The 15,819-nt window shown below is 46.6% G+C and overlaps 1 protein-coding gene across 20 annotated transcripts in view; it reads right to left on the bottom strand.

Moving 5' to 3' along the window:
• LOC118510343 (cyclic nucleotide-gated cation channel alpha-3) overlaps window positions 1–15,819 on the bottom strand; it is a 94,251-nt gene that overhangs the window by 13,493 nt on the left and 64,939 nt on the right. For 17 of the 20 annotated variants that reach the window (XM_036052015.1, XM_036052013.1, XM_036052028.1 and 14 more), the window contains 3 exons: window positions 4,879–5,030; window positions 4,595–4,736; window positions 3,677–3,826 (listed from right to left, as the gene is read on the bottom strand). In XM_036052015.1, the coding sequence (XP_035907908.1) occupies window positions 3,677–3,826; window positions 4,595–4,736; window positions 4,879–5,030 (444 nt within the window). The remainder of the gene's footprint in view (window positions 1–3,676; window positions 3,827–4,594; window positions 4,737–4,878; window positions 5,031–15,819) is intronic. The other 3 variants (XM_036052024.1, XM_036052034.1, XM_036052025.1) reach the window with 2 other exon arrangements.

The raw sequence follows: 15,819 nt of genomic DNA, 5'->3' as shown, positions 1-15,819 counted from the left end.
CGTCATGGGAAGTGACACACAGCTACACGCCGGAGGGGGAAACTACATGTTGATGAGGCCGATATGTGAACAAGTGACATAATTGGGTGCAAACCCACCCCACTCTTGAGCCATCCCCCTGAACCATCCTTCCTTCCGTATTTTGCTAGAGACACTCACCACGAAGCCACATGCGAACAACAGCCATGTGTGGGAGCAGCCCGGCGCGAGAAAATATGCTGAGGCGCTACAAATTCGATGAAGATAAAACCAATGGTAATGGAGAGTGCTAACATGGATCGCCGCGTGTTGTCCTCACTCGCTCAAAAAAAGAGGAATTAAAATTCCGCCCAATTTTCCTTTGGCGCAAACATCGTTGCGAAGAGTGTGTGTGTGTATAAAGCTCTTTAAAATATGTTATTATTATCGATGCGTCTGTTGTATGCGTTTGAGAAGTAGTAGTTTCGATACTTTAGATGATGCTTTAGCAACAAAACGACACTGAAGACGCTACTTCAAAGAACCAAAGGAAGGGAAAGCTCCCAAGGAAATCTCATCCCATTTCCGGTGCAAACATGTAATCAGCAAACAAGGGGATAGAGCCGAGCCCAGTATCAGAGCTCGAGATGTGAAAAACTAAACTTCGATGGCCGCTTGAAGGACATCTGACCTGATTGTAGGAAATTACTTAACGTTACCATAATACCCGCCTATAATACCTGCCCTGGGCCGGAAGTTCCTACTATCTGGCTGTGTTAGCAAGTGCATCGTGGTAAGCTGCTTTCTTGTGGATCAAAAGAGGATTTAGGCATTAGCTCGTGTGTGTGTGTAGCGGAAAGAAAAACGAGCGAAAGAATGCATGAAATGGCTTTTACTTGCTGACCACCATCAAATCGTCGGCAAAGTCGACAGGATGGACACATGCATCTGCACTTTGTGAGATATGCAATTTTCCACCGGAGCACCGGACCCATTCAGGTGCGTCCGTTATATAACCGGATTGGACCACCGAAAATTGGACCAACTTTAGGGCAAGTTTGGTTTTTGTTCTTTAAGAGATAACAATAACATCTTCTCTTTTATGACTTTGCTTCCTCTAACAAAGAGGACACACTCGCACGCCAAGACTTTCGGGCTCGTATAAAGGACATACTGAGGAAAATGGTCCACCCGAAATGCCATCCCGGAGCTTGTTTAGCGAGCGCTCATAAAACGTGCCCGGATTACAAGCAGAAACTGGTCCCATTAGATTATTGTTGATTAATTTGCTGATTTGGAATTAAAATGCTAATGCTGCTAGGTTGCATTTATCCTTCCTTCTTTCTAGCGCAACAAGTACACACAACGAAGGATGATTAGCAAATCGGATTTAATTGTGATTTAAATTGCTCTCCGGTCCAATAATCCGACGCAATAGACGATGTGGTTCAAGTTTGCGTGGGGCAGAGAGACTTACGGAGCTAAGACGTTTGTTTCACAAGGCTCCGAGCGTGTGTTGCTGCTATACGGAGCAGGTCGGTTTGGTGGTACTTGAAAGGATAATTAAGGGTCTGTTTAGGTACCGACAGGACTCGGGATGCTATAAAGTGGGATTTAACGGCACTCGCAAACAAACACATACGGAGCTTAGGGCCGTTTTTATGTGTGTGTTGGTACAGGCGCATTAAAATGCAAGAGTGCATTCGAATGCGCAATCGGAAGAAATATTTAAAGTGTAACAAACTATAAAAATAAAAAAAATAAAATTGTGCATTTAACTGCTTGTGACGTGATTTGAAATAAGAATCGAACATAGAAACAATATTTCGATCGTCTAATAAATAGTTAAAGCTTCAAACTACGCATCCAGTCAAATAGAAAATGCAATCCACAGCAATGCAGCAAGACTCGAGACATGTAGCTTCAAAAAACTCAAAGAAGAGTTCACTAATTGAAGACTCCATTTGAAGACAGGGAGAGCAAGAACAAAAAATAAACCATAAGAAAATACACGCATTTCATCCACATTACACCATTAGAATCACATCGAAATAAAGTAGCAAAATGGACAAAAAAATAGGTTAGGAAACATAAACTAATCATTCAACATAAAAAGAAACTCGGTGCACATGAGAGATTTGTAGCAAAAACGAAACAATGGGATTACAATGAGATGGTTTAAAAAGTACGTGTATAGAGCACGATGATTAATTATACTATGATAATATATGGTTTCGGTTTCATTTGTTTGGTTGGTAAGGTATTAATAGCCAAGCAAAAGCTTCAACTGAACGATAGTTATTGATTATTGAAATTTTCGGTTACTTTCGCGTTTTTTTTCTTTTATACGCTCAATGTGAATGTAAATTCATGGTCTTGTACGGGCTAGTATGGCACTACGAGTTGTACGAGCTCATCAAGCTATGAGGCCAAAACATCGAGGTTTACGGTTTCGTTCGGGCTAGTACACATAACTTTTGAATGTAAATGTATAGATATGCAACACTAGGCATCAGGACTAACGCTATCAGATTACACGGTTACAGGTCCGGTTTTGCTCTAACGGCCGAAAGATCGGTTACGACCGATCAGGAAAATCTATCTACGGGTCTATTGTCCTATACGGACGGAAAAGGGGGGGGGGGGGGGGGGGTGGTAAATAAAGGCTGGATGAGGAAAATGTAGAAGCTCAATCGAAAACGGGGAAAGTTTACCATCGGGAACTTCCTAACTACACAGCAAGAATTGTACAGAATAGATAGAGATAGAGCAATAGCGAGAGAGAGAGAGAGATAGAGCGAGGTTGATAGATGGAGAGCAACATGTATGCAAACATGAATGAAAGAGTCTCCCATGAAAAACAGGAGCTAGTATGAGGGGTAGGAAATTATTCTGAAGACTGAAGAAATAGTATTGAAAGGAGAAGAAGAAAGTATAGTTCGTCTCAAAGCTCCACGGTTCACGGTAGTGTGCGTGGAGTAAATCAATTTCGAATTACTTTCTTTTTCGACCAATTGCATGGAACGTGATGATAACAAAAAGCGCACACGTTGTTTGTTTCGTTTCTGGAGTTTAAAATGGTGGATTCAGTTTGGTTTTAGTTAGTCGTGGCACGAGAGTGGGTTTGGTGGATTAATAACAAAGGGGCAGTTTACAATTACGTTAACTAGAAAGAGAAGTAAAAGAGAGAGAGAGATTGGGACGTTGGGAGAATGTGGTATTTTCGATTGATTCGATTTGGATTCTAGCTACTTTGAATATTAGGCAAATGGGTACGATTAGTAAAAGAAGAAGTAAAGAGTGGCTTCCTAGCTTGAACCTCGCCGGTTGCGCCGTTGCCGTTGGGGTGCGTTCGCTGTGGGAGTGCGTTCGGAAGGAGTGTCCTTGTGCGTTCGCTAGAGCGCATTTTTGCATTTCTTTTTTCAAATGATTGCTTGAAATAGAGCCGTTTTTGTTTTTGTTTTTTTTGCAGTGCTAGCCATCTTGTTTGCTTCTGCTTCATCGTCGACGTCGGTGGTCGAGTTGGTCGGGCAGATTGCGCGACAGTTTGACGGTTATTTTTGTTTTAAACACTGAACGGTAGCAATACTAGGATAATCGTTCAACTTTTCTTAAACGTTTTTGAAACTTTCGAGTTTTGTATTTTTTGTTGAAACGATGAATGAGAAAAAGATACAACGTCAATAACAACAGTATTTTGCTTGGCTATCATATTTACCGAGCGCTTTACCTGCCGTACCCATGTTGAGGATACTGATTTCGCCAAAGTACGAGCCCGCCTTCAGGGACGCCATCACCGTCTTCCCGTTGTCGGCCACCACCTGCAACCGGCCCCGATTCACTATGTACATCTCCTTGCCGACCTCACCTGTGGACGAGAATGGGCGACAATTATGACGCATAATGCACCCGCACGTAAAAAAACCCCAGGCCTCAAAAACTTCCCGCACGCGAAACAACCAACCAAGCAACGATGCCTATTTACGGGGGTATTAGATCAGTGAGAAGCTCTGCTAACGCCTAGAGCCCGGTAACGCGTAGCTACGCCTCGAATTCCACGGGTCCTTGCATCTGAACCTCGACCGTACATTCTCTCGAGTTGCAAAACCGTCACCGACCTATACTCCCCGGAGCGATGCTTTACTCGCATGGGTAAAGCTTGTCTAACATGGCGCCATCATCCACGCCATCCCGGCTTGGCTCAAGTTGGCTCTAAAAATCTAATTGTTCTACCAGCGAAAACCGCGCATAATTTCTTCACCACACATCCACAGCATCTCCGGATCTTGCAGCGAGACTAAACGTTGTGTAGCACACACATGCACGTTCTATATTTTCCTTTCTTTGGAAAATAGGGAAAGAACGCCAGTGTTTCTTCCACCAAACAAAGACAATTTGCTTTACCATCGGATTAAGGTGTACGGAGTGCGGGCGAGTCCCGACCGGAAGCGCGACGATAGTTTGGGTGGTAGTTTTGTTCCGGAAGCTCGACTGGGAATGCAAGTCACGTTCTTTGGACGCTTTCCCAAAGTCTGATGAAGGTGAGGTTGGAGGTGAACCTCGGCCCACCCCAGAAAAACGTTCGGCGTTTCTTGCCCTTTTCCCCCTCCCCCGAACCGGAGCACTAACAGCTTACCTTTGCGACAGATGAAGTCACCGGGAGAGAACAGGACCGGTCGAAGTTTTAGCACCAGCTCGCACAGGAATCCCGCCTCGGTATTTTGAAATATTTCTACTCGCTTAAGTGTATCTAAATGAACATTTATAGCTATCTCAGCCTGAAACGAGAACGCGTAATGTAGAAAGATTAGCGAGGATTCGCGCTGGCATCGGCACCGGCGCTGGTGCTTAATCCGCCAAAGTGAACACGCACACACACACACAGTGCGAAGTCCGGGTAGGCTGCTGCCCTTTACTTACCTTTAATTTATCAGGAAGACATGATACAGCTCGCTCCTCGTCCGAGCACTTTTGCGTCAGCCAGAGGTAATCAAACCATTTTATGACTTTCACCTGTAGATGATTGGGCACTCTTCGCATCCGCATGTACGTCTTGACACCGTCCAGCTTGGCTGTGGGCGACAGAAGATGGGGGGATAGTGTTTGACTGGGGTTTTGCTGCGATGCGATAGTGTACGACCACCGGAGAAGACCATCGTAGAACGGAGATAAATGATGCCGCCGATCAATGGGTTGATATAAAAATAGAGCAAACAACATCGACACCAGCCACCAGCGCCGTCTGGAATTCCTGGTGCACTCTGCTCGGCGACCAGCAGCGACTCGAGGCGAGGACCAAGTTAATCAAACGCATTAAGCTTTTGACTCCCCGGGAGGTCAGAGATGAGACTGCCGGTGTCCGGCTCAATGGTGACGCCATCGCCCGTTCGAAGAATAAAACTGCCGGCGAGTGCTTTGATTAAAAACGATTACCCGTGGGACCCGGGCCCCCGGGCTCATGCTGCGTTACGTCACCGGTATCCGATCGCATCTGGTGCAGCTCTGGTACAGTAGCTTCTTTGTTGCACTTTTAATGCAACACGCTTCAGATGATAATACCGTGCAATTGTTTTCTCCCTGGTCTTCCCCATCCCAGGAGAGCTTAGTGGAGCACAGCACAAGAAGTAGAGCTGCATTTTTTATGGTACCGTGTGTCTGTATCTTACCTTACAATATTGTAAGATTCTCCCATACTGTGGCGCTGTCGGTACATCCACACCACCAACCAAGTGCAGCCCGGGAAGCCTGGACGAGCTGGATCCAAGACCAAGCCCGGCCAGACTCGGGACGGGAGGTTAAGTTGTCCGACATTAAGAAGACTTTATGACACTTATCTTTTATTATGCTTGCCATCCCGCCGGTGCTGGGGGTACACATCATCAATCGGAAACCGTGCCCGGGTTGCATTATTCGGTTGCAGTGTGCAGAGCGCGCGCGCCACATAATGGTGCAATCATTCTTCGCGAAAAAGCAGAACTTCTTACCCCGGTTCCTTCCGCCTTTAAACGGTTCCGTTTCTTGGTTGCATTTGAAAACCTGCGATCGATTAGACGACGCTGTTCGGTTGGAACTGGGGCAGGCGGATGCAACAATGTTCTCACCGCTATGCTTCACCGAACATCCATCACCACCACCAACAACTCCCGCCCGGGAAAGCGTTATTGTGTCGATGTCGATAAAACTGTCTACAAATCGTTCCCGCTACGGGCGTACGGACAATGTACGTACGATGTCATAAGATTATCTAGCGGATAATGTTTCCGTGTGGATTGATCGTACACAAGTGCTACTGCATAACTGCTCGGATACAACACCTCGGTAAACAATCGCTTTCGGTGCGCTTCCGGGAAGAGATATGATGGGAAAGTGAATTATCCTTCAATAAGTGCGCGGTTCAAACGGCCAGCAAACGGAGAAGAGCTTAATTCTTTCCTGTAAGCACATGTTGGTGGCCGGTATCGCTCGTCGGTGTTACACACTATATTCGCTGTAATCGCTTCAAGATGATTGGGGGTTGTCTTGCATTTCCGGCTAAGAAGAGTCCATGTCTTAAGAAACTGTTACGTTTCATTATTTTGCTGTTCTCCTTAAAATAAAAATCATTCCTCGAGCACATTGAACCACATATTCTTGAGAAACTATTTTCTTCATCAGAAGAGAACAAAAAATGGGGTCCAGTAAAGCCAACAATTGCTACAATGTCACGTTTTTCCTTTAAAAACGAGAATAGGAAAGAGAGAGAAAAAACCCGAGCGCCGTAATGCGAACAGAGCCAACCGACGAAAAATTATCCCACATGAACGCGGTTAGTTGTCGGGCTGGTCTGTATATGGCGGTGTGAATTAATCGACTTTCGACCTCTCTCTCTCTCTTCTTCCCCCCCCAACCCCAAAAACCCCGTATGTAGGTCGCACCTGACAAATAATCCTGGGCCTTAGAGCGGGCGCGCTCGAGCTCCGGGGATCAGGTCTATCGCATTTCACCGTAGCCCAATTAACGTCGCATTGATTCCCGACATGTTGCCTCGCTGTGTGCACGGTTCGGCGGAGATATGGATAACTTGCGATAAATCAAAGGCACTTTTTGCACTTCCATCGCCTTCCCATCCTACCCCTCCAATACGTTACGAACGCTGTCGCACTCTAATTATCTACCATTTGATCCTTCCCGGGGTGAGGCCAGCAATACGAAAGGAATGGAAGGCAAAACCCCCCCTTGTGCTGGATGGGAGACCAGGGTTGGCACAAAAACCAGCCAGTTTTGTGGCAGTTAAAAACACGTGCGGCGTTAGTCACTTTTTCATCGCCTTTTTTTGTGTGAGCCCCCACCGGTTCGCCCATCCGATTATGTTCATTTTGATGATTTATGAAACAAAATCGGTCTCCCATCGATCGGTAGGGTACGGTTTCGGTAGGGATGAACGTAGAAAGGCAGCTCGGTTAGTGTGCTTTGTACAAACTGGCTGGAAGGTGTGACAGTGAGTACTTTTTCTCTGTTCTTCCCGCTCTCAGCCGACAGCGCTTTGGCAGCAACAAAAAAAGGAGGCTACAACACCACCGGAAAAAGCAAACAATAATTCCTCATCGCCCGCGATCCGTGCTCACGCATCCGCGCGTAATTGCTGCTGACGGATAGGCGTGACAAATGTGTCAAACTTTGTTTTCAAACCTTCCTCGACCCCGACCGTCCATCCCGGTTGGGTGGTTGGGTTTTTATTCGTCCGCGTGGCACGATCCGGCAGCATCGTTGTACTGTTTGCTTTCGCTTATTTGACGCGAGCCGATAATGCTCGCCGGTACTCTGGTACCGTTCGGGCAAGGTTTGTGCCAACAACTGTGACCGTGCATCATCACCCCCTGGACAACGCATAACAATGGTCACAGCAAATGCATTCAGGCGTAACGCAAACTGACGTCACTACGGTGTTGGAATTGTATCCCGAACCGTGTGTCCATACTGGAGTAAATATGAATTTACAGGCGCAAAGTTTAACAAACTGATCGATGGGACAGACATCACTAGAGTTGATAAATGAAGAACGAGAAAAAAGCAGGGCATTTGAGCTTAAACTAAGACCTCCACATATGGCTTGTTTGAGTGACCAATCGAAATGTTTCATTTGCAAATCTTCAAAAGGAACTGTTTAAAGCATTATTTCAACCCTCACGACAAAAAACAACAACCCTGTTCGAATAATGAACTTATATGATCTGATCAACGCTTAGAAGACCCAAAGTTACCACCACAAAACCCGCACCGTCGAATGGCTTCCAGGGTGAGGGATAAAATTTAATCTATGCCGAAACTTTGCCAGCATCTACAGCGTGCAGCAAGTTATCCTTCACCTCGGCACACCGAAATGCTATGACGTCAGCAACACCAAACACCGATAAAACAACAACCCGCGCGGTGGTGGTGTATCGAAAAACAACACCGCGCTGCGTATGAGAAGCCACCCACAAAAAAAAAAAAAAAAACAGCAACCTCCCAACACACACTCACACAGAAATTCTCGGGATCGGGATTATCCCGTGAAAGCGTTCGCAGTGACGGCAAACGGCCGTGTGCGTGTTGTGCATCGCTTGAAAGGATGCTCAATGACGTGAGAACGGGCCTTTGTTTCCATCAGCATCCTGCGAACCTGCTGCTGCTGCTGCTGCTGCTGCTGCTGCTTCACACACCAACAAAAGGTATGACACCCCCTGCTTCGGTTTGGGGGCCCGTCCGTGTTGCTAGACAAGGATGATGTTTGATGACGTGGTTTCTTTGTGATGGGTAGGACACGCGAACTGGCGTGAGAGCGGACAGCAGGTGAAAATGCAACAGAGTGCTCATCATCAACAACAACGTCAAACAACGGGGCAATAGTAGCACCTGGGCATGTTTTAGTAGTAGTAGTGATAGAAGCAGTAGTACGCGCACTGACAGTGGTTAAACATTTCACCCTCGGGGCCTCAAATTGCAGGCCAGCTGGGATAGCAGCCAGAACTTGGCACTGTGGCGATGTTTCCTCGCAAAAGGACACAGGGATGCTCTCAAACTCACCCTTCGGACGGTACCACTTCATCAGACGTAAGCCTTGTCCGCCTTGTGCCGTATCTACACGACCTTGTCCCATTGGCTCTCTCTCTCGCTCTCTCTTTGTCGCTCTCCAAACGCGTTCTGCACTCGGTCGGTCTCTGTCTTCGGCTTTTAGTTCTATTTGTTGAGTAAAACGTTGGCCCTACTCCAACAACAAGCCAATCCCCTTTTCCATTGTTTGTGCTGATCCTTCCACGGTCTTTCGCCCAACCTGTTCCCTGTCCAACAAAGAGCGTTCCTCCGTAGCTCCCAGGACTTTGTTTTCTGGGAAAGTACGCGAAGACTCCTTGCTGCTGCTGCTACTCGCTTCCTCTACACTACCGTGTGACGTCGTGTACATAACCTACTTTCGGACTCTCGGGATAGTACATACACAAGCGTTTGAGGCATGTCCTTCGCTCCCAAACACCCCTCCCGAACGCCGAACGCAGACGCATATAAACAAAGCTCGCCTATCCCGTTGTGCCTTGCCCCGGTCGTCTTCTGTACGTCCGTTACCATTTCCGGATCGGTGCGGTTCGAGCGACCCCTGCCAGGAAAAGCCACTTTGGCCATACCCTCGTCGCGTACAGACACATTCACACACACACGGTACGGTACTATTTACGCACACACGAGGCCAGCCTTTGCGGTGCGATGCTAAAAATAGACTCCCGGATGGTGGCTTTACTTCCCGAGTGTGCCGCATCGAAACGGTCGATAAACCGTGCCTGCCAGTTGGATTGTTGGACACGGAGGGCGACCCAGAGACGGGCTCGGGGAGGCCGTGCGTCAGGCTGGAGTTTTCCACAGTCAGTCTAAAAATAGCCTACACATCCCCGAAGTCCCGCGCTACTTTTTTGCTCCTTTTTCCACAATTCCAGGGAATCCCGGGGAAAAAGAACGAGCCGGAAAAGTTTCGGGGAATCGGAGCGGCTTTTTTTCTTGTTGCTGCCGCTGCTGTCGGGCCTGCTTTTCCTTTTTCAAGCGCCGAGCCTTCGAAAAGTATATGATTCGTGCTCGCTCTTGCCTTCTGCAAAATATTCTTCCCAGCACGAAAAAGAGACTTTTGATTATGCGAGATGAATGCGAAACGAAACCGAATCATGCCGTACGAAGTGAAAAAGCTATCGGCCGTCACTCTGGGCAATGGGGGCGGCGCACTCTATCCACTCGCTCAACGATCAACGACTTCTTCTTCGTTTTTTTCTTCTGTTTTGATGGGAAGGTTTCTTCTCGGTAATATTTGTCGTCGTGTCGCTCCTCAACCCCGAGAGCCTGTTAGTTCTTCTGTCATTTCAATTTTTCCTTCCGCTTGCCATATTTTTTGGGCCCACTGCCCAGAATCGGCATCACTCTCGGCGCGCGCTTTTTGTGTGTTGTGTTTCACTGGCTGCCATCATATTTCCACGCTTTCCGCATAGCCGCGCACGCCAACTTCAAGGTTCAAACGTATTGATGGAAAGCTGGGAAAATTGTGGCACAGATTTTTGCTCTTTCCCAGCGGGATAGATAAAACGACTCCCGACCAAGCGATAAAAAATAATGCTGAACCATTCCTTTGGAGTAAAGTGAAGAAATGTTAGGCTTTGTTGGGTTCCCCGTTCGACAAGACTGCCAGCGGAAACTCGTTCTGTTTGGGACAAGTGTATTAAAATGGGCATCGGAGGTTTTCTTTTTTGCTTTGTTTTTGTGCGGCCCGGGGAATGGAAATCGTAACGATGATTGTCAAGCGGAAAAAATAGAATTACAATGCAAAGCAAGGAAATGTGGTTTGATTTTTCAGATGAATAGCGAGAGAGCGGGTTAGCAGTTTTTCTTCCCCAATTCATAATTCTATTCAAAGCATTCCGAGACAACGATAAGTGGCGTACGTTTCTCAGGAAGCATGGAGATGAATCATTCATTGACGTTGCTTGATTGAACCGGGAACAGTTGATTAGTTTTGGAAGATTCCATTTTACGATAACGGTTAATTATTCGAACACCAATGCTCGTCACGTTATTTTCATTGTAAAATTTCCACGAAAAACCAAAATGTAGGTCAAACTTGTGTTTCATAATTAAAAACACAACGAAAAAACCTGTTCTTTATGATAAGATGCCGAAAGTCCTCTCAGGCAGTATGCTGCTAACACATAAAAGCATGGTTGGCCCAGTTTTTCATCCTTTTTGCCTTTCAGTTTTCCTTGAGCATCTGCTTTTCTCAGAACGCACCGACACTACCAACTTGCAGGAGAGCCGGTTGAAGGTGTTAACATTTTAATAATAATTCAACATCTCGGGTGTTGAGTCGGTGTCATTCTGAAAGTTTACTTTTAAAACATAAACAAATGCCTTCATGCTCGGTGCTCATGGCTTGGGCACGACGAGCCCCAAATCACCCACCCGGCCCTGCCATCTTCCTCTCTCTCTCTCTCTCTCTCTCTCTCTCTCTCTCTCTCTCTTCCCCATCGCTACTATTCGGCATCATTTTCCACGAACGCAGACATAGAGCATAATTTCTTCGGCTGCTTCCCTCTTGTGTTCCCGCACCAAAAATCCACCAACGGCGTGTTTGGTTTTGGTGGTGCGGGACTGCTTTTTCTTCCACGGCCTGCCAAGGGCAAAACCACCACCGTTCCAAACAAGCAAGCCCAACACGAGCGGGAAGCGCATTGGCGGATGTGTTTTTCGCACATCCGCTGCCACGTCCCCGGCAGCCACACGCAGCTAGCCCAGGGAAAGACGCACGAAAAGAAAAACGGCTTCTTTCCAGTGTCCCATGGCCTGGGTCTGCGGGAACTTGACGCCAATCACATCACCCTACAAGCCCCACACCCACGAGCATGCCAGCAACCCGTACTGGTCCCTAGGTTTAATTTTTCCTTCAGGCTTGGTTTATTTCTTTCTTCCATTCGCTGCTTCCTTGTGCAACACTTCCTCTTCTGTTTGTTACTTCGCCGCATCCGCTTCCGCTTCGAGTTTGTGCGCAGTTATGCTTTCCTCCGTCCACTTCCACTTCTGGACACCGTGACACAATGTTGCTGCTTACTCTTCTTCGCTCAAACGCTAACGACCACACAAGTTACCCCGCCCGTACGACCATTCCCATGCTCCCTTCTCCCTTTCCCGACACAGGAAGGGAAGATGAAAAGTTGAAAGATTGTCAGAATCCACTTCTTGCGGCACTTTTCGTCACATCATCATCATCATCATCATCCGTCGCTAGGAATAAGGCGCAGGCCATAGCAGTTCACAACATCGCGCGGCCTTTCTTCATCATTCGCGAACATTTGGCGACGGTTCCATGCACAGCTGTGAAGCGAGCCAAGGAGCTTTGGGAGGGGACGAGTTAGGGTAAACCTCCCACCGGAGCTACTAAATAGCTGCTTTGGCACACCGTTGCATGTGTAACCACTTGTAAATGAAGCGCACTCACTCACACACACACACACACACACACACACACACACACACACACACACACACACACACGTGCGCTCGTACATGATCCAATCAAACCGTCTGGAAGGAAGGACTGCATTCCAACTGGGAATTGGTGCACAGTAACGGCTGCACGGTGTTCGTGAGTCGGTTATTTGGAGTAGTGGCCTTCTCGCACGTTCTGCCTCGTCACGCCGACGGTGCGGACGGAAACCAAACATCCGACCACCTCCATCTTGCAAGGCGGCGCGGCCGGCGAGGATGATGACGCTCGAAGCCGAAAGGACGATCAGGAAGCGGAAGCTCGTTAGGTTGTTATTCTGTGTTCCGTTTTATGTACGATCAAAACGAGTGTGGCGGATGGGTGGCAAAAAGGAAGGAGGAGGAAGGTGGAGTAACAAGAAGGGCCTCACTATTGATGTTGGAATGCATTTGGGGTGCGATAAACGATGAAAAATGTAGGATAATGTTCAGCCATGCTAAAGCGTTACTTGAATGTGGCAAGTTGGATAGGAAAAAACGTGGATGCAATATACTTTTTTTCTTTGAATTCAAAATATTGAAAAAAATCTGTTTATATCATAAATCATGAAAAAAACCCAGTGGCTTTAAAAATAGACGATTAAACGATAAATGTGCATCAAAATTGAAAATGCTTTGCAAAAAAAATAAAACACTGGGCGCCTCCATCAGAAAAAGTAATTGCTCAGCCAATGAAATACTGGGCGCCTCCATTGAATAAGTATTTGTATTGTCATAATTTACATTTCAAATCTGAGAAATCAAACGAAACATCTACGTAATTCATCATATACAACACTTAAAAACGAAAAAGGATCATTTGTTCGATAAAAAGGACAATTTAAAATTTTGCCCGCATGTCAACCTTGAGCGGTTTTCGTTAAGTGCAAGAAGCTCACCGAGCAAAACAAAAAAGCACCAACCCGTCAGAAAAGGTTACATGCCCGATAGCAAACGAGAATAAAACTGTTTTAACGTCCCCCAAGCGTAACACAAAAATATAATAAATGCATGAAAGCTCTCACCACACTCTTCCCTCTTATGGCTAACACCCTTGAACGGAACGCAACAGAACGGTGGCAGCAGCCACAGCCGTAGCTCTGGGTCACATAAGCCTTTTCCAAAGTTCAGGCCCGTTTCGGTCGGTCGGAATGTCACGATGCCTCAAAGTGACAGTTTGCGACGGAAAAGGAAAACGTTTTCTTGTTTTCGTTTTTATTTTATTTCCCTCCCCGGACTATGATTCAGCAATATCACACTCACACACACACACCTACTGACAACAAAGCAATAAGCGTCCCAAACTCAAGTGCCGAGAAGATTTGGTAGGCCGTTATTGAACGGAGTTGTCGCTGACTGGCACGATGGCGTTGAGCCTCTTCCCGGCCATCATTAGTCACCGTGCGAATCTTAAAGATAGATCGACCGTATTGCAAAGTCATGTTGTGTCAGTCATTTTCAACCATCCATCTTAACCCCAAATCGTTTCGACCCGACCGTACGTTTGCATATGTATGGATGGGGCATGTATTGGGGTTATTTTGGTGCTTTTCTTTCGTGGGCTCGATTCGAGTGTACATCTTCGTTGTGGTCACGGTGCTCGTTTTGTTTGGTGGCAATTCTGCAAGCACTTGGATCGAGAGAATAATTTATACCCCATGTCAGAGGGCACACATTTTGAATTGTATCCTTTAGTGGCTCAAGAAGACTGTTTCTTCTCGTTCTCAAGAAGACTGTGGCTTCAAATCTTAGCATTTTTATTAGCATTTTTATATAACAACACATCATCACGAAAAACCTCTTAAAGCTCGTAACACCTAAACAATATGCTAAAACGATGAAATCAATAAACAATCTCAGCGATTACATCATGCCTTTCATAAGTCAAACAATGATCACGAACCAGATATTCGTGACGATGTTGTCCTTACTAATCTTCCACTACAAAACAACACCCACTCAGCCCCAACCCCAGCTCATGATCTGCAATTTTTCGCCTACCACTCACACACACACACACACCTCGTAGTGTCAAAAGTTTCCCGAAACATCAGTATCCCCTATCGACGTTTGCTCCCTGGAATGGGGTGAAACCACGCGATGGACAAATACCACCCCGTTTCGCACGGTCGTGAAGCCGAAACTGGAAAGCTTCGAACCTAACGGGTTTGCTTTCCATAATTCGGTATCCTAGAGTAAAGAGTCGTTTTGTAACTTTTTCGCCCAGCCAAATCCATCCAAACCACCAAACGCTTCCCCCGTGGAAGGTGGAAAAATGAGCGAGAGAAAACTTGGGCAACGATGATGTTTAACATGGAGGAGGCGTGGTGAGCAGCGAAAAGTTTTCCCATCTAATAGCTGTAATCAAAGCAAGATCTAATGTGCAAGTGAAGTGCGCAGCGTGATGGAAGGACCCGTCCAAGGGAACAAAGAAACTGCGGAAGGATCAGGCACGCCGTTTGCGAAACAGTACAGTACGCCTCCATCGCTAAAAGGCATTTATGATAAATGATTAGGGACAGGAGCGAAAAGAAAATGAATGGCTTGCGAGTTCGTTTGAAGTGACATTTGTTTCTTGCTGTAGTTTTTGCTCACTCAGTGTTCCTACCACACAGGTTTTAACATTTCTCATTCGGCAAAACGGGATTGTACGTGGTCTCCCGGCTGCTGCTTTCACCCATCGCACCCGCATCCTATCGGCCCGCCATCAATTGCGACTGTTAGCATTATGTGTTGCGTTACGCTCCGAGTGAGGACAGGGCGTAAGGGATGTGTCATTTTTATCCTGGCCTTTTCACCAAATGCGATTCGAAAGACAATGACAGGCCAGGATCGTCATCACACAGCAACACACATCTAACGGGGAAAAAAAGTCTCCCATCTCGAAGGAAACTCGCCAGAAGGAGTGTACTCGAGTGGTAAATGTCCTCAAGCTCAGCAGCAACAAACAGAAGGAAGGTTCAACCGAAAAAAAAAGTGATACAGGAAATAAAATACTTCCGTAGGTTTGGATGGCCGCGTGGTGGTGAGCATGTACGCTTTACGCTTGTCAATACACCACACAAACCTGCCTCCCAAACCTCGGCAAACGCTGAGCGAGCGCTGAGGCTTTTTGCCCTCCTCTCGCGTTTACGGATATTCGTCCGCCCCAAAAACATGTACCACGAAACACAGCTAACTGTGAAGCTTTTCCCTTTTTTCCGTTTTTCCTTCGTTTTTTTTGCTGGGTAACACAGCCAAAGTGAAGCATCCATCGGTGGTGGTTAGCTATGGGGGGGATGGTGGTATGTGTACGTACGTACGTACATATATTATGTTGTCAATTTAACAGCTCCAGCACGATCACATCATTAT

The sequence above is a fragment of the Anopheles stephensi genome, chromosome 3, assembly GCF_013141755.1.
Source record: "Anopheles stephensi strain Indian chromosome 3, UCI_ANSTEP_V1.0, whole genome shotgun sequence".
NCBI lineage: Eukaryota > Metazoa > Arthropoda > Insecta > Diptera > Culicidae > Anopheles > Anopheles stephensi.
Note: the sequence above shows the minus strand (reverse complement) of the source record. Positions and strands in the feature narration are given on the sequence as shown.